Source organism: Triturus cristatus, chromosome 9 (genome assembly GCF_964204655.1).
Source record: "Triturus cristatus chromosome 9, aTriCri1.1, whole genome shotgun sequence".
NCBI classification, from domain to species: domain Eukaryota; kingdom Metazoa; phylum Chordata; class Amphibia; order Caudata; family Salamandridae; genus Triturus; species Triturus cristatus.
In genome coordinates, this window is record NC_140592.1 from 639,436,436 (window position 1) to 639,461,713 (window position 25,278).

Consider the following 25,278-nt stretch of genomic DNA (forward strand, 5'->3'; position numbering starts at 1 on the left):
ATAGTCAATCACCCTGCCACTTACTCACCTATAGTTATACACACATCGACTCACTTATTCATACAGATACTAACACATACCTACTCACCTATAGTCACTGACACAAACACACACTCACCCATACAGCCACTCTCACAATCACGCACTCACACATACTGGCACTTATAAACTCAAATACTCACGTATACTGCCTTTCACATATGTAGTTACTCACCCATATACTACTGACACATCCATTTGATCACCAACACAGCCATACGCACACTCACTCACCCATACAGCCCCTCTCAGATGCACTCATGAACCTATACAGCCAGTGATTCACCCACTGACTCATCCATGCAGGGAGTCACACACAACCTCATCCACCCACACAGACACTCATACACCCATACAGGTACGCAGACAACCAATCAATAACCCACATATGCACTCATTTACATACTCCCCAACCAATGCAGCTACTTACACACCAATTGACAGACTGATACAGGCATTCACAGAGATTAGTCACTCACCCATAAAATCAATGAGACACGTATAATCACTCACTTATACAGTCAGTCATACACCCACTAAATCCGCCATACAGGCAGTAATACACCAACTGATTTATCAATACACCTGGGTATATGTATATTTAACACCCAATCGTTTTAGAAACACTCTCTGCCCTTGGATGATGTCATTAGTTATGTCATTTGAGATGTCATCAGTAATGTAACTGACCATGTCATGAGTAATGTAATATTTCATAAGCAGTGCATTGTGGGGGCATGAGTTATAGTTTGCTCAGCTGACTCTAACTGCTGAATTTCTCTGGTTTTGTACGAGTGAAATATCAGCTTAACTATAACGTCCTTGTAACCTTTGTTTTTTTCAGTGAATATATAGATATATATAATTCTTCCGATTTTCATCTTCCTGCATTCCATAATATAAATATGCCATCAATGCATCTTGGCCATACCAGATGCATTTTGAAAATCCAGCAGTACTGGCTGTGCTGCCGCTGAGCAAACGATCTTATACTACCTGAGGAAGGTGGAAGCAGAACCGTGGTAGTGGAAATAATTTTTGCTCTCTGGTGAGTCTATCCATTTGAGTAATTTCTTTCTTGTCGATATATATATATATATATATATATATATACTCCACTTGTGCCTCGGTAAACCCACCACCGGCAAACCGAAGGGCGCGTCGGCGTTCCGGACCTCCGAGACTCGGTCCCAATATGCCACCAAATCCCACGAAAGGAGAGTCGACGCCGTGTCGTTCAGTTAATCCACTTTATTGTCAGCAGGTAATGTCAGACGCGTTTCGCCTGTCCCGCAGGCTTGCTCACTAACATTGCAGTAAAGTTTTTCTTTCAATTTAACTGAAAACTATGCCGTGTCACGTGAAAACTACAAAGCAATTGAGGGTGAAAACAGACTCGTAGTCTAAAATACAATTAAGGCATTTTTTCACATCGTAAAACTTTATGCATTTTCATTCAAAATTACGTTTGCAAGTGCAGTGAATGCAAATAGTAGGAAAATCCAAATTACCCCATATGTTACTATGCATTTTTATGCTTAATTTCAAACTTCATAGTTTTTCAAATTTATTTAACCATGAGCGAGCAGTTCAAGCTATGTAAATCATGATGATTATTGCATTGTCTTTCGAATCTAGCCCCAGTGGGCTAAAATTGTCTATACCTTAATTTCATTAGCAATATCCTGAAACGGTCAAGTGACCAAAGAACAAATATTAACACTTTCATTGCCGTGCCCAACATTTGGTTTAAATGAAAACAAACACTAAAATACATACAGCTACAGCCCCAGTGGGCTATTAACCCATTCACTATCGGGGAAAACAGAAAAAAGGAAAAAGAATTGTTTACGAAACAACTCACCACAATGCATGTTAATTGTTCATCGTTACCCTCTTGCTTATGGTGTAAACAAAATAAGACAGTTAAAAACATGGTCGTGAGGATAATTACAGATCTGTATGGAGATCTTCTTCCATATTCAACCCCATCGGGGTTTTTGTATTCAATTTGATAATGTAGCTGGATTCCAGCTTACGTAACATTTTTTGGCGATCACCTCCCCTACTGTTCACTGGTACAGCATCGATAACAAAGTATGACAACCCTTTAGTATCACTTCTGTGACAACTTGCAAAATGTCGAGCAACTGGATAAGTTTTATCCGCATTTTTAATAGCTCGTATGTGCTGTAACACTCGCTTGTGAACTTGAAGAATCGTGCTTCCTACGTACTTGAGGCCACAAGGGCACTGAAGCACGTAGACAGAAAATTCAGTTTTGCAGGAAAACTGACCTTTGATTTTCTGTTCTTTCTTAGTAAAACCCGGAACATAACTGGAGGTATTCTTTCCAAAGGTACACGCCTTACATTTAGTACATTTTAAGAACCCATCTTTTTCCACTAGCCATGATTTACTTGTTTTTGCCTGAGTTTTGTTGGTTAGCATATTGCTAACTAGAGCCTGCTTGAGAGATCGGGCTCTTCTGAAGGTAATGAGGGGCCTTCTTGGCACCAATTTTTTTAAAATTGGATCATTGTATATGATGTGCCAATGTTTCTGCAGGATGTGTCTTAGATCATTTTGCTGGTTGTTAAATGTCATAATCATCCTGCATTGTAAATTTTCATTCTTTTTGTTCTTATTTTTATTCTTATTAGGGTTAAAGAGTATTTCTTCCCTAGATTTCTGAGTAGCCTTCCTCATTGCTTCTTGAATGCACTCTTGAGAGTTTTACGATGTGAAAAAATGCCTTAATTGTATTTTAGACTACGAGTCTGTTTTCACCCTCAATTGCTTTGTAGTTTTCACGTGACACGGCATAGTTTTCAGTTAAATTGAAAGAAAAACTTTACTGCAATGTTAGTGAGCAAGCCTGCGGGACAGGCGAAACGCGTCTGACATTACCAGCTGACAATAAAGTGGATTAACTGAACGACACGGCGTCGACTCTCCTTTCGTGGGATTTGGTGGCATATATATATATATATATATATATATATATATATATATATATATATATATATATATATATATATATATATATATATATATATATATATATATATATATATATATATATATATATATATATATATATATATATATATATATATATATATATATATATATATATATATATATATATATATATATATATATTCCATCCACTCCTGGTTTCGTGAATAAGACACAGGCACCGACTCCATGGGATAACTTCAAAGAGATTCTTTATTCCAAAAGCTAAAGCCCTGACGCGTTTCAGCGGACAAGTCCGCCTTGCTCACTGTGTCCGGCATCAATCTACTAAATTCTTTTAAAGTTTTCAACACTCGTGAAAAAAAAAAAAAAAGGTCGCCTTGGCAACTGAAAGGTCAGTGAGAAACATAGAAGAGTTTTCAAAACAGTGCTTGTTCTGACCCACAATAATCAAGAAAACAGACCACTTGTCAATTTCTACCAGAGTTAAACAATACAAGATATAAATTGCATCATTACCACAATTGGATATCACAAATTGTGTTGAAAGCTCCCAAACCATTTTCAAAGGAAAATAAAACTTACAATGCAATACAATATCTATTTAAGATAAATAGCGAGTTACACATAAATTAGTCAATCGAATGCTACACATGTGCGTGGGATAATTGATGGACATAATGATGGGTTTAAATTGATTCACGCTAATCGATTCATGCCTTTAATTATGCTCTAGTGGGAAGTGGTTTGTTCGAGTTCTCACAAAAGAGGGGGGGGAATAGACCACTTGTCCTGTGTACCAGGGTCTTATTTAACGTGGATGGTTGTCGTTAAAAAACCCTCATATACGTACACAAGTCGCAGGCGGTATATGTTGGTTCTCCGCCTTCATGTGTCGTAATAGCATTATCATTGGTTTTTTTTTGTCCAAATGCTCGCCTCCCCATGGAGGAAGACCAACTGGTTCTGCAGTAGTGGTCAGAGAGATAAAAAAAGAGGGTGTGCTCGTGCTCAGTGAAAAGGTGATTCTGGAAATAAAAATCCTGCTGTCAAAACTCTTTTTCTTTATTCTTGAGATATTTGACTTGGGAGATTAAAATCGTGAACGTGCATGTGGAGACCTAGTTATTGGTCTGATGCACTGGTTATTGTCTATAAGAGGTCTGGTCTACATGTTTCAGCCTCGTGCAGAGTCTAGAGGCTTTCGTCAGGACCAAGGGGGATTAGGGAGAGCTATCTTCGGCTCACCTTGTGAATTCTGGGGGCGGTTGTAGTGTACTCACCACCCTTGATGTAAGGAGTCAGATCTTTTAGTACCTGTTCCTGTGAAAAAGAAATAGCGTGTATTATCACATCCTAACAACACATTAATTGCTAGTGTTCTCTCTCATGGATAATGCTAAAACGGATATTTTGAACAGACAGTCTTAGTGTACTGTAATCATTGCGCTTCACTGGCGCTTTGTCACACACAGATTTGGTGAAAGAAAGATTTACGGTCGAGTTAAAAACAGAGGTTAAGTAAACATCACATCGCTTTTCTTTGCTTGATTTGGTTGTATAGCATGTTAGCAGCATATGTATTCTCGGTTCATTGCTAATCTAAAAATAATGGGAAAGAAAAGAAATCGGTTTTCGCTGTTTGAACAGGCGCTTTTCTTTGCTTGATTTGATCGTATAGCATGTTGGCAGCATATGTATTCTCGGTTCATTGCTAATCTAAAAATAGTAGGAATGAAAAGAAATCGGCTTTCGCTGTTTGAACAAGCGCGTGGTTTCTAACTGAACTAATGGGAGTAATTCTCGTAAAAGGGGATTACCTTGTTTTGGAATTGTACATCTTGCTTCAGGATATTAGTCAGGTGGTAGAAAACCTGTTGCTGTTGGAGAGGGAGAAAGAGTTAGTTTTTTTACTCACTGTTTGGCGCTAATTTTTTGGAGACGGCTTCCGCGTCGCTTACCGGTTCCTCCGGCAGACCCACTTGTTCTGACTCTGACGTTATCCTGGGACAACGTGCATTCCGGTGGACTCGCGTTAAAAAGGCCGTAATTGCAAAAATCGAGGAAAGACTTCTCGGTTTGGTTGGCATTAGGTTGTTTTTAACTGATTGGCAATTTTGTATACAATAACACGCACAATGTTAGGAAAGTTTTTAAAAGGGGGGGAAAGTCAAATTAGATTTCAAAGTGTGGTGTTGCATTAAGGTGAATACTTCTGGTTAGCAATGTTATGTATGGGAAAATGGGAGTTGTGCCCATATTATGTTGATGATGTTTATCACTTCTAGATTCATAATGTTCATCAGAGTGGTCTTCCTTATGTTACGTGTTTACCTCCCTCTTCATGTAAAGTTAAGGAGGTGTTTGTCATCATTTACAGAGAGTGGACCAGGGTATGGAATCGTTCAGCCCCTCTTTATCTGTCTTTAGGCGATGGACCCAGCGTTGTTCCTTCTCGAAAAGTATTTGTTCAGCATTGTGGTTTTTGAACGTTAAGGTCTCCAATATTACCCAATTTAGATCTTCAGGGGTGTGGTTAGTGTCTATATAGTGCTTACTCATTTTTGTTGTTGCCCTTTTGCACGAAATGTTGCTGCGATGTTCGATGATACGTAGTTTGGCTTTTCGGCAGGTCATTCCTATGTATCTCAGGTTGCAAGGACAGACTATCATGTACACCACATGTGTGGTGTTGCAATTTGTGTGATTACGTAATTCCCATTTGAAGTTGGGAAGAAGTTGTAGAGATTTTGTTGTTTTAGTTAACTTGCAAACCGAGCAGGAGCCACACGGGTAGTGACCTACTACCGGACTCAAGTTCCAGGCTGTTGTTAAGGTTACTGTTGTGGTCATAGTCCTTGGTCTCGTGTGGACCAGGATGTCTTTAATGTTTTTAGTTCTCTTGTTGGCAAATCTTGGTTTTGGCCATTTCAGTGTGTTCGAGGTCAGTATTCTCCAGTTCTTATTAATGATTTTCTTGACTGTGTTAGATTCAGTGTTATATGTTGTGACACATGTCATTAAATCCTCAGGTTCTTCTCGTTGTATAGTAGATAATAGATTTTCTCTGGGTTGATTGCGTGCTCTCTTTTGACATTTCCTTATCGTTTTAATAGGGTAATCTCTTTTGGTGAGTCGATGTTCCAGATCTCTTGCTTGCTGTCTGTAATCTTCCAAATCACTGCAGTTTCGTTTCAAGCGAAGGAACTGACTGTAGGGTAGATTGTCTCTTAAAGGTCGAGGATGGAAACTCTTATAAGAGAGAATGCTGTTTCTGGCCGTCGGTTTATAGAAAGTTCTGGTGTGTAGTGACTCGTTCATGGAAAAGATGGTTACATCAAGGAAGTCCAGTTGATGTTTATCTGCTGTTAGTGTGAAATTGAGGCAGTCATCCCTCATATTGATCCACGTCAGGAAGTTCTTTAAGGCTTCTTGGCTGTCTTCCCATATCATAAACACGTCGTCTATGTACCGTCGCCAGAACCTGATTTTTTCGTAGAAAGGGTTGTTGGGGGTTTGTATGTGTTCATGTTCGAAGTTGCTCACATACAATCCTGCTACACTCGGAGCAAATGTACTGCCCATTGAAGTTCCGTGGCATTGTCCGAATAAGGTCCCTTCGAATTCAAAATAATTCTCTGTGAGGGCTAATCTGCAACATTCCAACACGAAATGTCTAGGTGTTCTGTAGGTCCAATCACAAGAGAATAGGATGTTTTCTAGAGTGTTCAAAGTCTTCTCTTGAGGTAAACTGGTGTAGAGACTCTCCACATCTAGACCTACTAGGAGCATGGTGTTTTCATTGTAGGTCTGGCCTTCTAGTAGGTTCAGGAGATCACGGGTATCCTTCAGATATGTCGGGGTCTTTTGTACCAGTGGTTTTAGGAATTGGTCAGCAAATTGGGAGAGTGGTTCTAATACAGACCCAATTCCTGATACTATAGGGCGTCCCGGTGGTGGAGTTTTATTTTTATGAATCTTTGGTAAAGAGTAAAAATAAGGAACTCTCGGTGTTTTGGTTTTTAGAAAATCCGCCTCTAGTTTAGAAATCCATTGGTTGATTTCGGCTTCGTCAACCATTAGCTCGACGGTCCTTTGTAATCTTTTGGTGGGGTCAGTCGTCAGTTTGGTGTAAAATCTTCTGTCAGAAAGAAGGTCAGTGCATTGTTGGTTGTAGCCCTGGTTGGTTAGGAGGACGATGGCTCCTCCTTTATCTGCTGGTTTTATGATCAGGTTGTCTTTTTTGCTTAGTTCATCCAGCGCTCTTTGTTCCTGTCTTGATAGGTTCATGTATGGTTTTCTGCTGTTGGTACTCAAGTTGTCCACTTCTTGCATGATAGCTTGTTCGAAAGCTTGGATTTCAACTGGTACAAGATGTGTTGGTGGATTGAATGTAGATTTGGGCCTCAGATTTGTATCGCTTTCTTTGGGTTGGATTTCTTTGTCTTTAAAGAATGTCTTCAGTTTAATTTTCCTACAAAATTCTGCTAGTTCACATTTCAGCTTGAAGATGTCGAGCGGTGGAGTTGGGACGAAGCCCAGACCCTTGTTGAGGACAATTTCCTGATCGTTGGTAAGGATGGTCTCCGTGAGATTGACTACCAGCGATTCGTCGAACTGGTTCCTGGTTGTTCTTTGGTCATGCTCCGGGTATGTATTTGTCCCTCCTGCTCGTTCCAAGTAACTGTTTTTCTTCTTGCCCTCTGGCGCCCGGGGCCTCTTCCTAAAAAAGGAGAGGGTGATGGTTGTGCATTCATCATTTGGCCCATTTGTGGGGGTCCCTGGAAGTAAGGATTCATCCATCCCTGGTAATTCGGCATGTAGGGTTGGAAAAAAGGGGGTGGTTGTTCGTAGTATCTCGGCATCTGCCAGTTGTTCCCTCTTTGGCGTCGGTTTCTCCTATTTTGGCCCCTGCCTCTTCTTATAGTCGTACCTTCATCACCACTCCAGTCAGAATTATTGTTGGAGCTCCCTGCTGAGGAATCGTCATCTTCTTTGTAGTCTGGAGAGACGTAGTCTTCCCTTGAGTAGGGGTGCATCTTTTCCATTGAAAACCTTTTGAGGTCTTTGTTCAATTTCTGGATCTTGTTTTGAGTAATGTACTCCTTTGTCTCGTTCATGTCTTTGTTTATCTCCTCGAGTTTTTTCTTAAAGACGGAGATTTGTACCATAGTTTTTAGTTTGGCTTCGCTGGTTTGTATACTGATTGTCAGTGTTTCAACCAAACGTGTTGCTGTTTTGATTATTAGGACTAAATAGTCTCGGGTACACTTCCATGAAATGGAAGACCAGTCTTTGCGGAAGAGTATATCCTTCAAAAAGATACGGGGGGCATTCTGTACCCATAGGCCTTTGGGTGCTGAGTTGGCACGTAAATATTCCTTCATGATTATGCCATGAATTGCTGTTCTGACTAGTTCTTTTTTTGTCTCCGTGAGTTCATCCCACTCATTCGTTTGTGTTAGCGTTTGTGCCAAATCTCTGTCTTGTAATAAAGAAGATTCTGACAGTATGGCGTTTACTTCTTCCTCTGTGTAGCTCAATCCTTGCATCTCAGCCATTATCACTTCTGTGGGTGGATTTAATGTCCGTATTTCACTCACTTATTTGGCTGTGAGAGGGGTTTTATTAGGGGAGACCGTGCTCCCTGAATTATATTTCAATGGAAAAGATGCACCCCTACTCAAGGGAAGACTACGTCTCTCCAGACTACAAAGAAGATGACGATTCCTCAGCAGGGAGCTCCAACAATAATTCTGACTGGAGTGGTGATGAAGGTACGACTATAAGAAGAGGCAGGGGCCAAAATAGGAGAAACCGACGCCAAAGAGGGAACAACTGGCAGATGCCGAGATACTACGAACAACCACCCCCTTTTTTCCAACCCTACATGCCGAATTACCAGGGATGGATGAATCCTTACTTCCAGGGACCCCCACAAATGGGCCAAATGATGAATGCACAACCATCACCCTCTCCTTTTTTAGGAAGAGGCCCCGGGCGCCAGAGGGCAAGAAGAAAAACAGTTACTTGGAACGAGCAGGAGGGACAAATACATACCCGGAGCATGACCAAAGAACAACCAGGAACCAGTTCGACGAATCGCTGGTAGTCAATCTCACGGAGACCATCCTTACCAACGATCAGGAAATTGTCCTCAACAAGGGTCTGGGCTTCGTCCCAACTCCACCGCTCGACATCTTCAAGCTGAAATGTGAACTAGCAGAATTTTGTAGGAAAATTAAACTGAAGACATTCTTTAAAGACAAAGAAATCCAACCCAAAGAAAGCGATACAAATCTGAGGCCCAAATCTACATTCAATCCACCAACACATCTTGTACCAGTTGAAATCCAAGCTTTCGAACAAGCTATCATGCAAGAAGTGGACAACTTGAGTACCAACAGCAGAAAACCATACATGAACCTATCAAGACAGGAACAAAGAGCGCTGGATGAACTAAGCAAAAAAGACAACCTGATCATAAAACCAGCAGATAAAGGAGGAGCCATCGTCCTCCTAACCAACCAGGGCTACAACCAACAATGCACTGACCTTCTTTCTGACAGAAGATTTTACACCAAACTGACGACTGACCCCACCAAAAGATTACAAAGGACCGTCGAGCTAATGGTTGACGAAGCCGAAATCAACCAATGGATTTCTAAACTAGAGGCGGATTTTCTAAAAACCAAAACACCGAGAGTTCCTTATTTTTACTCTTTACCAAAGATTCATAAAAATAAAACTCCACCACCGGGACGCCCTATAGTATCAGGAATTGGGTCTGTATTAGAACCACTCTCCCAATTTGCTGACCAATTCCTAAAACCACTGGTACAAAAGACCCCGACATATCTGAAGGATACCCGTGATCTCCTGAACCTACTAGAAGGCCAGACCTACAATGAAAACACCATGCTCCTAGTAGGTCTAGATGTGGAGAGTCTCTACACCAGTTTACCTCAAGAGAAGACTTTGAACACTCTAGAAAACATCCTATTCTCTTGTGATTGGACCTACAGAACACCTAGACATTTCGTGTTGGAATGTTGCAGATTAGCCCTCACAGAGAATTATTTTGAATTCGAAGGGACCTTATTCGGACAATGCCACGGAACTTCAATGGGCAGTACATTTGCTCCGAGTGTAGCAGGATTGTATGTGAGCAACTTCGAACATGAACACATACAAACCCCCAACAACCCTTTCTACGAAAAAATCAGGTTCTGGCGACGGTACATAGACGACGTGTTTATGATATGGGAAGACAGCCAAGAAGCCTTAAAGAACTTCCTGACGTGGATCAATATGAGGGATGACTGCCTCAATTTCACACTAACAGCAGATAAACATCAACTGGACTTCCTTGATGTAACCATCTTTTCCATGAACGAGTCACTACACACCAGAACTTTCTATAAACCGACGGCCAGAAACAGCATTCTCTCTTATAAGAGTTTCCATCCTCGACCTTTAAGAGACAATCTACCCTACAGTCAGTTCCTTCGCTTGAAACGAAACTGCAGTGATTTGGAAGATTACAGACAGCAAGCAAGAGATCTGGAACATCGACTCACCAAAAGAGATTACCCTATTAAAACGATAAGGAAATGTCAAAAGAGAGCACGCAATCAACCCAGAGAAAATCTATTATCTACTATACAACGAGAAGAACCTGAGGATTTAATGACATGTGTCACAACATATAACACTGAATCTAACACAGTCAAGAAAATCATTAATAAGAACTGGAGAATACTGACCTCGAACACACTGAAATGGCCAAAACCAAGATTTGCCAACAAGAGAACTAAAAACATTAAAGACATCCTGGTCCACACGAGACCAAGGACTATGACCACAACAGTAACCTTAACAACAGCCTGGAACTTGAGTCCGGTAGTAGGTCACTACCCGTGTGGCTCCTGCTCGGTTTGCAAGTTAACTAAAACAACAAAATCTCTACAACTTCTTCCCAACTTCAAATGGGAATTACGTAATCACACAAATTGCAACACCACACATGTGGTGTACATGATAGTCTGTCCTTGCAACCTGAGATACATAGGAATGACCTGCCGAAAAGCCAAACTACGTATCATCGAACATCGCAGCAACATTTCGTGCAAAAGGGCAACAACAAAAATGAGTAAGCACTATATAGACACTAACCACACCCCTGAAGATCTAAATTGGGTAATATTGGAGACCTTAACGTTCAAAAACCACAATGCTGAACAAATACTTTTCGAGAAGGAACAACGCTGGGTCCATCGCCTAAAGACAGATAAAGAGGGGCTGAACGATTCCATACCCTGGTCCACTCTCTGTAAATGATGACAAACACCTCCTTAACTTTACATGAAGAGGGAGGTAAACACGTAACATAAGGAAGACCACTCTGATGAACATTATGAATCTAGAAGTGATAAACATCATCAACATAATATGGGCACAACTCCCATTTTCCCATACATAACATTGCTAACCAGAAGTATTCACCTTAATGCAACACCACACTTTGAAATCTAATTTGACTTTCCCCCCCTTTTAAAAACTTTCCTAACATTGTGCGTGTTATTGTATACAAAATTGCCAATCAGTTAAAAACAACCTAATGCCAACCAAACCGAGAAGTCTTTCCTCGATTTTTGCAATTACGGCCTTTTTAACGCGAGTCCACCGGAATGCACGTTGTCCCAGGATAACGTCAGAGTCAGAACAAGTGGGTCTGCCGGAGGAACCGGTAAGCGACGCGGAAGCCGTCTCCAAAAAATTAGCGCCAAACAGTGAGTAAAAAAACTAACTCTTTCTCCCTCTCCAACAGCAACAGGTTTTCTACCACCTGACTAATATCCTGAAGCAAGATGTACAATTCCAAAACAAGGTAATCCCCTTTTACGAGAATTACTCCCATTAGTTCAGTTAGAAACCACGCGCTTGTTCAAACAGCGAAAGCCGATTTCTTTTCATTCCTACTATTTTTAGATTAGCAATGAACCGAGAATACATATGCTGCCAACATGCTATACGATCAAATCAAGCAAAGAAAAGCGCCTGTTCAAACAGCGAAAACCGATTTCTTTTCTTTCCCATTATTTTTAGATTAGCAATGAACCGAGAATACATATGCTGCTAACATGCTATACAACCAAATCAAGCAAAGAAAAGCGATGTGATGTTTACTTAACCTCTGTTTTTAACTCGACCGTAAATCTTTCTTTCACCAAATCTGTGTGTGACAAAGCGCCAGTGAAGCGCAATGATTACAGTACACTAAGACTGTCTGTTCAAAATATCCGTTTTAGCATTATCCATGAGAGAGAACACTAGCAATTAATGTGTTGTTAGGATGTGATAATACACGCTATTTCTTTTTCACAGGAACAGGTACTAAAAGATCTGACTCCTTACATCAAGGGTGGTGAGTACACTACAACCGCCCCCAGAATTCACAAGGTGAGCCGAAGATAGCTCTCCCTAATCCCCCTTGGTCCTGACGAAAGCCTCTAGACTCTGCACGAGGCTGAAACATGTAGACCAGACCTCTTATAGACAATAACCAGTGCATCAGACCAATAACTAGGTCTCCACATGCACGTTCACGATTTTAATCTCCCAAGTCAAATATCTCAAGAATAAAGAAAAAGAGTTTTGACAGCAGGATTTTTATTTCCAGAATCACCTTTTCACTGAGCACGAGCACACCCTCTTTTTTTATCTCTCTGACCACTACTGCAGAACCAGTTGGTCTTCCTCCATGGGGAGGCGAGCATTTGGACAAAAAAAACCCAATGATAATGCTATTACGACACATGAAGGCGGAGAACCAACATATACCGCCTGCGACTTGTGTACGTATATGAGGGTTTTTTAACGACAACCATCCACGTTAAATAAGACCCTGGTACACAGGACAAGTGGTCTATTCCCCCCCCTCTTTTGTACTAACCATTGGAAGCTGAATAGACCACCGCTTCTTTTCCCTCCCCCCCATTGATGATTTGTTGTTCGAGTTCTCATCAGATGATAGTATCATATCTTTAGTCAGTTACCTCAATAAAGTGAGCCTGTTGATATCAAGGGTAATATCAGGGTATAATTAAAAGGAAGAAAGGTTAGGGGGGGGGGTCCAAAACATAGAAAATAAAGACTGATAAATTAATATACATCAATTATGACGTTGAAAAACAATCAAAAAAAGAGTGAGTCAGAAAAGTAGGGGGAAAAAGCAGTTAGTGGATTGGTTCAAGGATCTCGAAGTGTGCAGTAACTTTACATTAATTCAGTGATTATTGATACACAATTATACAGTTTCTCTATAATGGCGGAAGATTAAAGGTGTACGCTCATTGTTTCATCAGCATTCATGCCATTTGGAATTTTGCAATCCAACAGAATTATGTATTTGGATTCCAGTCTCCGTAGTGCCAATTGTCTATTCCCTCCCCTGACATTCTTTTTCACACTGTCAATAACAAAATAAGTTAGATCCTCCGCTTTTCCGCCATGTACTTTATTTATATGGCGGGCCACAGGATATGTTGGGTCATCATTGCTGATGGCCCTTAGGTGTTGCAGTATCCTGACATGTACGGGATGAATAGTACTTCCCACGTACATTTTGTTACACGTACAGCGTAACACATATACTGCGAAATCAGTTTTACAAGTGTAGTTCTCTCTGATCTCGAGCGGAGTTTTTCTAAGGGGAGTGGAGACTGATTTGGTGTTTATTCCATGTTTACACCTGGTGCATTTGAAAAAACCTTTTTGAGACTTGAGCCAGCTGATACCCTTTGCATGCACAGGAGCACTAGATACTAGTTCCTGTTTCATAGATTTTGCTCTTTTGAAAGTTGTTGGGGAAGCTTGGCACAAGAGGGGCCTATGATGGGGTCACATCGGACTATCGGCAGGGTGTCTATATAGGATTTTTCTCAGGTTGGTGTGGTATGTATTATACCCTGTGATCAACCTGGGTGTTTGTTCTTCCGATTTCTTGTGACCCATCTTACCCTCGCTGTTTTAAAAAATCAAGTTTTCTCTAGTGGTGGCTGCACACTTTTGCTTTGCTTTTTCCAGAACTTGTGTCTTGTATCCTCTGTTGTTGAGTCTCATACACAGATTCTCTGTGGAATCTTGTAGACTCTCTTGAGAGCTGCAGTTGCGTTTCATCCGCAAACACTCAGCATAGGGAATACTTTCTATGAGGTTGATGGGGTGAAAACTTTGGGCATGAAGAATGGCATTCCCTGATGTTACCTTTCTAAATGTACGTGACTGAACTTTTTTGTTACTAATTACAGCTCTAAGTCAAGAAATACAATAGACTTTGTGCTAGTGGTACAGGTAAGATTTAAATCATTGTCATTAAGTTTGTCAGTGAAATCAATTGCTTTCTGTTCGGTGCCCTTCCACAGAATGAAAATGTCATCTATGTAGCGTTGCTATACTACTACATTTTCAGACATCTGTGCATTGAATTTCCTCATGAGTACTTGCTCCTCCCACCAGCCCATATGCAAATTGGCATAGCTGGGGGCGAAGCAAGTACCCATGGCTGTACCCTGTATCTGCTTGTACAGAAGTCTGTCAAACATAAAGATGCTGTTTTCTAAGCACCATTCAATCATGTGTAATAGCATGAGTGTATGTTGGTAAAGGCCTATATCTCTTGTGCTTAGGTAATGTTTCACCGCATTCAGGCCATCTCGATGCCTGATACTCGTGTATAAACTTTGTACATCTAATGTCACAAATACAAAATCTTCATGCCAATTACAATCAAAGATTTTTTTCAGAAAGTCCCCAGTGTCTTTTGTATATGCAGGTAAAGCTTGCACAAACGGTTGAAGAAAAAAGCCGATAAATTTGCTGGTATTTTCGAATAGGCTGCCAATGGTGGATATGATAGGCCTGCCTGGTGGACACTCTGCATTTTTATGAACTTTTGGGAGCAGATAAAGTTGCGGTGTCACAGGATAGTCATTTTTCATGAAGTCCAATTCCTGTCTCGTGATGAGACCCTCTCCTCTCCATTTGTATAGGCATCTGTGGTATCTTTCTTTTACATTGATGATGTTAGTAGCACTGATGCGACTGTAGCAATTTTTATCCAGTAGTTGAGTCGTGGCCTCTTTGTTGTACATTTCGATTGGCCAAAGCACAACATTGCCACCTTTATCCGACCACCGTACAACTATATCGGAACGTTCTTTGATTTTTTGCATAACTCTAGAGTATTTTGTTGTTTGATTATGTGTGGTGTTGTTGAAATTGTTGCTGCTGTCAATTGCCAATTCCTTGAGATCTTTAGTCACTTTCTCAGAAACAATATCGATATTATCTCTAGGCATTAGTGGATTAAAAACAGATTTTGGTCTAAATGGAGTGTGACTAGTTGTATATATGTTCAAGTCCGATCTACTTACTGCTTGACTAATACTCATTTCATCTGTTCCACCATTGGATTCCAGCTCCGCCATGTCTTTCAGAAAAGTCATATCAGCTACATCTAGAGCATTTGTTGTCGTAGCTAGTGTGTCTACATATTCTCCTTCATTGTTTTTTTCCTTCATATTGAAGAAGTGTTTCCGTAATTTCAATTTTCTTGTGAAGCGATGAAGGTCAATCCTAGTTTGTGTGTAATTAAAATTTGTTTCTTTGCAAAACGATAGGCCTAGGGCAAGGACTTGTTCCTCTTCTTGTGTTAGAGCCATAGTAGATAGATTTATAACTGTGTTGTTAGTCTCTTTGATGTCATTTATCTTCGTCTGTTCCGCCTGTTGTTGTTTTTGTTGTTTTTTGCATTCCGCTTGCCCCCTCTTCGGTTCTTTCTCCGTCTGTTCTTTGGTTTTAAGCCCGATTTGATGTGAACTCTTGTTGTTGAGGTCTTGGACGTAGGCTCATCAAGCGTTCTACGCGTAAAAAACCAAGCTCTTCTGCCGGTGTTGGTGCCTTACGGGTTTGAAACCCACTGCTTGTTGCTTCAGGATTAGATTCGATTTCCGAACTTAGTTCAGATTCACTGGGTTCAGGGTGTCCTTTGGTGCCGCTGCTCGTCATTGATAATTGTTGACGAAGAATATTGTCAAATTTCCTTGAGAAAGTATAGATTCTGCCATAGAGATAGTCATTCCTATCTCCTTGAAATATACTGGCTTTTCTTTCCTTGATCATTTGTTCATATTTTAGAACACGATTTTTAATGTCCAACAGACCTTTTTTCACTTCATCTTGATTAATTGCTTTGTCAAGCTCATTGCATATTTCATCTATTCGTATCAGTATTTTTTCTCTATCCGTTGTCGCAAATTCAATTAATATTTGTAGCATGTTCCTCGATGATTGGGCACTATTCTCAGCCCATTCCTGAAGCATAACAGGATCTGGATTTTCGTAGGTTGGAGCCACAAGAATCCGCAGTCCCCTCGGTATGCGAACCACATCTAAATATCTTTTTAAAGATGTGCACTCCCACCATTTGGCCACCTCGTGCCTTCGCAGTTTCTCCAGTTCACCCAATAGTTTAACACTGCTGCCTGCTACTGTCAGTTGCGTGGTTCCGCTCGTTACTTGTATTTCAACGCTGTTATCTTTATCACTGAAAATGTCAATCGCTGCCACTTCTCGCTCCCTGATCCAATCCTCAGCCATTTTTCGGAATATTATTTATCTTTGACACCCACTGTCTGTACGTTAGACAACTTACAGAACTATATATATATATTCACTGAAAAAACCACAGGTTTCAAGGACGTTATAGCTAGTTGGACATTTCACTCGTACAAAACCAAAGAAATGTGGCCGTTATATTTAGTTGAGCTAACTATAACTCGCGCCCCCGCAATGCACTGTTGATGACGTCACATATTACATCATTAATGACATGGTCAGTGACATCACTGATGACATCTCAAATGACATCATCGATGACATCACTGATTACATCATCTAATGATTGTGTGTTTTTGTAATGTTTAAATACGATTGATATATATATATATGCCAAGGTGTATTGAAGTATGATTGGGCATACGAGTGTCTGAATGAATGATTTAGTAGGTGCGTGACTGACTGTATAAGTGAGTGATTAAACGTGTCTTACTGAATGCATAGGTTAGTGAGTAAACTGTAAATGTCTGTATCAGTCTGTCAGCTGGTGTGTAAGCGGCTGCGTGGGTTGGAAAGTAGCTACATGAGTATCTATATGGGTTATTGATTGGTTGCCTGAGTATCTGTATGGGTGCCTGAGTGTCTGTGTGAGTGGGTGGGAGGGAGGGTTGTGCCTGTGCATAGATGTGTGAGTGGGTAATTCACTGGGTGTATGGGTTCAAGAGTGCATCTTTGAAGGGCTATATGGGTGGGTGAGTGTGTGTGTGGGTGTGGGTGTGTTGATGAGTGAATAGATGTCTCAGTGGTACATGTGTGAGTAACTAGAAATGTGAAAGGCAGTATATGTGAGTGTTGGAGTATATAAATCACTAAATGTGAGAGTGGCTGTATGGATGAGTGTGTGCTTGTATCAGTGATTGTATAAGAGAGTAAGTATGTGTTAGTATCTGTATGAATAAGTGAGGTAGTGTGTGTATAACAGTATAGGTGAGTATATGGGAGTGTGAATGATTCTTTGATGGATTGACTAGGTGTGTGAGTAAGTCTATGGATGAGTGGCGACGTGTGAGTGTCTGTACAGGTGTATGAGTGCAAATGATAGTGCTGTATTGATAAGTGATTGCATGTATGAGTGACTGTATGGGTGAATGAGTGGACGAGTGTGTAGACCTAGGAATCTGTGAGTGGGTATGTAGTGAATGGTATTGGTGAGTGTATGGTTTCAAAAATGGTAGTCTGTATTTTAGAGTGGGTGTATCAAAGGTTATATTAGGGTGTGAGGAGGTGCATCAGATTATCACGTGGATGATTTTATCAGTGATGTCACTGACCATGTCATGAATGATGTAATATGTGACGTCATCAGCAGTGCATTGCACGTGTGCGAGTTATAGTTAGCTCAACTAACTATGGGGCATATAATCAAGAAACGGAGTTAAAATTATCGCCGCTTTGGCGGCAGAAAACTGCCGCTAAAGCGGCGATAATGGGTTTGATAATATGCCCTTGTGAATTTCCATAGAAGCCCATGTTCTGGTGTCAACATAGGCTTCTATGGGAATTCTCTGCGGCATATTATCAAGCCCATTATCGCCGCTTTAGTGGCAGTTTTCTGCCGCTAAAGTGGCGATAATTTTAACTCCGTGCTTGATAATATGCCCCTATAACGGTCAAATTTCTCTGGTTTTGTACGAGGTAAATGTCCAAATGACTATAACGTCCCTGAAACCTGTGTTATTTTTCAGTAAATTTCTATTGCATTTTAAGTGCTAATTTCTAACTATAAAGTCCCTGAAACATATGGTTTTTTCAGTGAATTTCAAAGTTTTTTTTAAATGCTAATTTCTAACTATGCCTACAGAGGTAGGACATGTGATGAAAGAGGAAAAAACGTGTACAAAGAGAAATGCAGAAAGAGGCAACAAAAGTCCAGAAAGACAAAGAGTGCAAAATGAAGTAAGAGATATGCAGAAATAACCAACAGAGGTGCAGAAAGAGGCCTTGCTTCAAAGTCATCCTGTGCCCCCAACATTTTACTGACTGGTAGTGACTGACTAACCAGGCCTAGAGCCAGTGTTATGCTAAAAGACACTTAGAATACAGTGAAAACACCTACATACACTAGGGAACACTATGCGTTGAGGTACACCTGTGATTGGCATGACCTCCTCTGTAAGGCCCTAGTACATAATAGGGCAGGGGGATAAAAACTACCTCTAAGTCAGAGGTGCAGAAAGATACTTCTTTAAGTAGTAGTAATATTTGCAGAGTGGTAGGAAAAGGGTGCTGGGCTTCCGACCAGCGCCTAGGAATTCCGCTCCATAGGACTTACAGGAGGTACCAGGAGGTTTTTTTTTTTGTTTTTTTACAGAGTTTTATATATCGCAAACTTGACCCAAATCGGGTATCAGGGCGCTTTTCATAACACCAGTTGCATTACATGAGGACACATTCATTTTTTTGCTAGGCACGGGGAGATTAAGTGATTTGCCGAGAATCACAGGATGTTCAGCGTCATTGCCGAGACTCAAACCCAGATCCCCAGATTCGAGGTCGACCGCCCTAGCCGTTAGGCCAACTCCTCTCCCCCTCAGGAGCAATGTGGACTTCATCCCCCATCCCGTAGTCTGCCAGGAGGCGCGTTTGCAGAGTGGTGGAGAAAGGGGGACATGGCCTCCGAAGACTTCTTAGCAATCCCACTGTGCGGGACTTACTTGAGGTAACAAGCAGGGTACTTCGCACCCAAGGACATCCTTGGGGGCCACCTTCAACTCCTATTACCTCCAGTAAGTACCCCACAGCAAGATTGCTAAGTTCTCATAACAGGCCACACCCCCTTTGCCCACCATGGCTCACTGGGGCACTCTTGGATAGGGATTGAAGTCCCCTTCGCTGCTGGGGGTCATTTAGGGACCAAGCAGCCTACCTCTTACCTCCAGTAAGCCCCACACAGTGGGATTGCTAAGAGGTGGACACAGGCCACACCCACTTTCTCCACCACTCTGCAACTTAGAACGCGCCTCCTGGCGCGTTCTAAGTTGGGGGATTATGTCCTCTTGAATACTGAGGGTCCCTGGGGGCCAACTAGCCCACCAGGTACCTCCAGTAAGCGCCTCACAGCTGGATTGCAGAGAGGTGGTCCGTGGCCACGCCACCTTTTTACACCACTCTGCAAACCCCGATTTTATATTAATTTAAGCCCTAGGGAGGTGGTGGTCCTCAGGGCTGCGGGGGATCCACGTGCCCCGCACATAATTAAATAAAGCCCCTGGGGGGGTGGTGGTCCTCAGGGCTGCGGGGGAGCCACGTGCCCCCACACATAATTAAATAAAGCCCCTGGGGAGGTGGTGGTCCTCGGGGCTGCGGGGGAGCCACGTGCCCCCGCACATAATTAAATAAAGCCCCTGGGGAGGTGGTGGTCCTCGGGGCTGCGGGGGAGCCACGTGCCCCCGCACATAATTAAATAAAGCCCCTGGGGAGGTGGTGGCCCCCGCATATAATTACCATAGCCCCCGGAGGTGGTGGGCTGCGGGGGCCCCTGCTATTTAATTTTGGCATTGCCCCTGGTACCTGGCCCACCCAGGGGCTCATGCTTCATTTTTTTTTTCTGCAGGATACGCGCACCCAGAGCGAATTCTGCAAATTTGTTTTTTTTTAATGCTTTTTTTGTACCTGTGGGACCCCCTGAGCAGGCCTAGGGGATCAGGGTGTTTCTACCCTGCCCCCTTTTCTTGTTTTTCATCATTGTTTTCACCCTTACCGAGTCACAAGATGGCTGCCAACACTTCCTGGTTTGGAGTGTGGGTAGCCAATCAGAAGTCAGCTCATGCTCGGATATCAATATTTTTCTTTTTTTAACTTCTCAGGAACTACTGAACAGATTTACACCATTTAAAAAAAAAGGTCTCTTTCTAAACAAGGGCTACATTTTTGCCAAATTTGGTGTAATTCCGTTCAGCAGTTCGGGCTGTAACCTGTTTCAAAATTCCTATAGAAATTAACATGGGGACCCCCTATTTGTCTTGTGCCCCGCTTGACGAATCACCCCAACATTTTCAAGACAGGAGCTGACCGGAGCGGGCCATTAGTTTTGAAAATTTCGCGAAGATTTGTCAAACGGCACCAAAGATATTGGCAAAAGAAAAAACGCTTTTTGAATAGAAACAAGGTCCTAACTATAACTACCCACTGGTGACATATACACACACACATATATATATATATATATATATATATATATATATATATATATATATATATATATATATATATGTATATATATATATAAATGATTTTTTTTTTAACCGGGTACTCATTCAGGGACAATAATGCACTTGCACTTTATTGCTAATTATTGGGTTTTTATTTGGCTTAGCTGTGTGTTTATGTCATTTGTAATTATTCATTCATATTTCTTGTATTTTGCAAAGTTTGTGCACTTGCACTTTATTTATTGTACTTTGGGGAACGTGCAATATAGGTACATGATAACTTTTTTACATCTATTTAGTGAGAGGTTTTTTAACATCTATTTTATCATGAGATGTTTTAGACATGTTTTGTATCTATTATGTATACAGGCTTTTTTAGATTTGGCAATTATATCCATTGTGGTTTTAATTTTTAATACACTTTATATTCAATTAATGCCTCTTAGCCTGTATATTAAGATTAAGTACTTGTCAGACCTCTTTGAATCTTACCGGTTTCAACGTCAATCACTGTATTCTTGTGCCTAGGCAGTGATTTTTCATTAAGTATACGTCTGTTACCCATTTCCATTGCCCAGGGATGTGGTTACATGTTTAGTAATCAAGGGTGTGTTTTCAAATTCACTATTTAAATATATTGGTCTCGTAAGCACGTCATGTGATCAAGACCGTGGTAACGCGGTCGAAATGCGTCCTGCTGGGCACTGGCCAGTAATTGACTGTAATGCTGCTGGATTCTTTTCTGCAATAAAAGCACTGCATATTTAAATACAAGCTGTGGTCCGTGCCTCAATTCTCCATGTCGGTGGATATGGCGACGCAGGAGTTTGGAGAAATATATATATATATTCAGTGAAAAAACCATAGGTTTCACACACGTTATAGTTAGCTGGACATTTTACTCGTAAAAAACCATTGAAATTCCCCCGTTATAGTTAGTGCAGGCAACTATAACTCACGCGACCGCAATCCTCTGCTGATGCTAATACTGTATTTAGACACTTATTTGACCATGTCTTCTTCCATTAAATTTTAGCTATACATATATTACAAATATTTTTTTTTCATAAAGACACATATGTAATCAGCAGAGGATTGCGGTCGCGTGAGTTATAGTTGCCTGCACTAACTATAACGGGGGAATTTCAATGGTTTTTACGAGTAAAATGTCCAGCTAACTATAACGTGTGTGAAACCTATGGTTTTTTCACTGAATTTGCAAGGTTTTTTAAATGCGAATTCCTAACTATAAAGTGTGTGAAACCTATGGTTTTTTCAGTGAATTTGTACGGTTTTTTAAATGCTAAGTTACTTTACGCCGTTCGTGGCGTGCGCGCCCACTTAACGCAGTTCGTTCCGTGCGCGCACGGTGCGCGAAGCGCACCGTGCGCCTACTTTACGCAGTTAGTGCCGTGCACGCACGGTGGGCACACGGTGCGCTACGCGCACCACGTGCCCACGTTACGCTAGTTGGGCCATGTACGCACGATGCGCTTCGCGCACCGTCCGCACACGGAGGACATATTATGCGCTTCGTTGAGAACCTTAATCTATTAATTTTTCCTATAATATACATGCCATGCGCAAAAGGCGCCCTGCGGGCAACTTTTGCACACGGGGGGTGGGGGGGGGAAGTGGATATTTTTTTTTTAAATTAATTTTTACCGTACGCGTTCGGCAAGCATAATCGCGTTTTTCCGAAAAAAATTAAAATTGATTTTTTGGACTTGGGGGATCTAGTGGGGCACCTTAATCAATGCTAGGTGGTTAGGAGCTGTCTAACATGCTCCTTTACATATTTTCCACCTTTGTTTTTCCTCCCCCCCTCAGAGTGCGAGAGAGAAAATGGCGGCCGCCGCTTCCTGGTTTCGACCGATTCGAATGTTTACTAAGATCTAACAGCCAATCAGAATCGCGCTCGCGCACGTCACCGTACGCGTACGGTAAGCGCACCGTAAGCGCACCGTAAGCTGCCACAGATATATATATTGATTTAAAGGCTATTTTCTAAGGAACTACTGAACAGATTTACACCAGACCTACAAAAGGCACTTCCTTGACCTGAGGACTACCTCTGTGCCAAATTTCAAGTAACTCTGTTCAGCCGTTCGGGCTGTAGCTGTGTCTAAAGGTCCTATGGAAAAATGCATGGGAAAAACGCGTTTTGGGACCCCCCTTTTTTCTCAGCCCCCACTTGACGAATCCCCCCGAGACTTTCAGGGTAGGAGAGGAGCGTAGCGCCCCATTAGTTTTGAAAATTTCGCGAGGATTCGTCGACCGGCGCCAAAGTTATTCCAAATAGAATGTTGCGGTTTCCCTATGGAAACAGGGTCCTAACTATAACTACCTACTGGCGACTGCCAGTAGGTAATATATATATATATATATATATATATATATATATATATATATATATATATATATATATATATATATATATATATATCAACAAGACTCCGTCTCGCTCACAATCTTCTAAAGAATGGATATGGACCCGTTATGAGATTTATAGGTGCAGTCGCCATTACGCGTTTCAGCTTACTCGAAGCCTTGATCACATGACATGGAGCCGCATTACTTCGGTGCATTTAAAGTGACAGGTGCTAGGTGGTGTTTACCACGTGTGTAAAATTTGCAATAGACATAGACAACAGCTTTGGTTTAAAATTTGAATATACCCATAAACAAATATAAATATAAATGTGTTGCAGCAATGATCAGGTTAAATCCATAAATTTATATACATGTGTACCTTCGGTAAATTTCCACCTTAGGTTGAGACTTGCAAACAAATACGCGTTAATGTGCATAAATGTAATAGATACTGCGAATGTTTGAACAAGTTTAGAGTTCATGAGACTATCCCCTCCTCTCGTGCTTGGAGGCACCAAATCGATCACAAAATATCGGAGGTGTTGATTTCGAAATGTTGTAATGTCTGGGGCTAAATGGAGTTATATACGAAGTCGTATTAGTGCCCTGCTGGCAGGCTTTACACGATTTGCACTTGTAAAAGCCTTTATGAGTTTGTAGCCAGCTTGAGCCCTCCAATACCTCAGGACTGGTTTTTACTAGGCCATCTCGCTTGGAATGTCCTCTGCTGTATGTAATGGAGGGTCTCAGAGGTAGAGTTGGCCGAATGACCGGGTCATTAAGAATCAATGGCCAATTCTGACTAATAATCAACTGAAATTGGTTCTGTTGTTTAATATACTTCAAAATGATTCTGAATACATTGATTAAATTTGACTCACTGTCCCCTATCTGCTGTATATCATTTGCAGGGTTGACCAGTTTGGTCCCCAGTAGTACATGTCTATCCTGTTTCATGGATTTTAGGATAGCACTATTGATAATTTTATGGGGGTACCCTTGCTCCAAAAACCTGTCCTTACTCGCTTTTTGTGCGATATATATTGTAATTCTTACCATTGTTGAGTGTGGAGAGGAGACACAACTCACAAGAGTGGAAGTCTCTAGTGAGTCATGATGACCCTCCGCTCCCTCAAAGTGGGAATAAACAGCTTATTATACTGTTCGCATGTGCATACATGGTTTAGGCCCGCTGCTTTTTTTCTTGTGTATTTGTACGAAGGTATTTAACGAAATCCAGGATTCGAAGGATTACATTTTGTGCAGTGATGTAAAATCACAATTAAGAGGCCTCATGACTATTTGGACAGCTCTTTCCTATGTAAAGTATTTGTTGCATGAAATCTGTGAGGCAGTAAACAGTGGTTTTCTAATGTAAACTTAGCTGAATATGACCTTTGTACTGTTGTAATAAATGTCAAATACGTGTTTATCAGTACAGTGAACTAAAGAAGGTGTTATTGGGCTACATTTATTTTTGCTGCCATGGCATAAATATAAATATATATCATTAATGTGGTGAGAACTGCTAGGTAATATGCATGTTGGCCCTTCTTTTTTTCACAGAACACCTTTTAAATAATTCATCATCACAAACCTGAGGTACAGAAGAAAGTATCAGGTTCAGCCATTTCCAGAAGCGTGATGCCTTCAGAAACTCGAGATTCCATCACCTCTGGGGATGAGCAAGGTTCCAAGATGGTTTCTGGAAGAGTGAGTGATAAAGTTATCTCATGCTCTACTGCAGAGTCCAAAAGGGAAAATCTTGACAGATTGTGAGATTCTGGAAAGCAGTCCAGTAGCGTGATCCCAGGACACTGTGCATCAAACATGACTGATGTACTTCTGGAAGAAGGTGCAGCTATTTTGTTTTCTCCCACTCCATTTCCTTGTTGGCATAGAGTCCTTGAGCTTCGGCTTTCATGGAGTTTTCTTTTCTCTAAACACAAACAACGGCGTGACTTCTTTGGCACTCCTTTATAATCTGCAAAATTAAACGAAAGTTTAAAGACATAGGCAAAGACGTCTTGATAAAATCAAGTAGGTACCTGTG

General features: G+C 41.2%; 1 protein-coding gene across 1 annotated transcript in view; it reads right to left on the reverse strand.

Annotated features, from left to right (window-relative positions):
- Nucleotides 1–25,278, reverse strand: part of MEIOSIN (meiosis initiator) — a 2,478,810-nt gene that overhangs the window by 1,594,026 nt on the left and 859,506 nt on the right. The window contains exon 5 of the mRNA XM_085627965.1: nt 24,823–25,209. Within this exon, the coding sequence (XP_085484091.1) occupies nt 24,823–25,209 (387 nt within the window). The remainder of the gene's footprint in view (nt 1–24,822; nt 25,210–25,278) is intronic.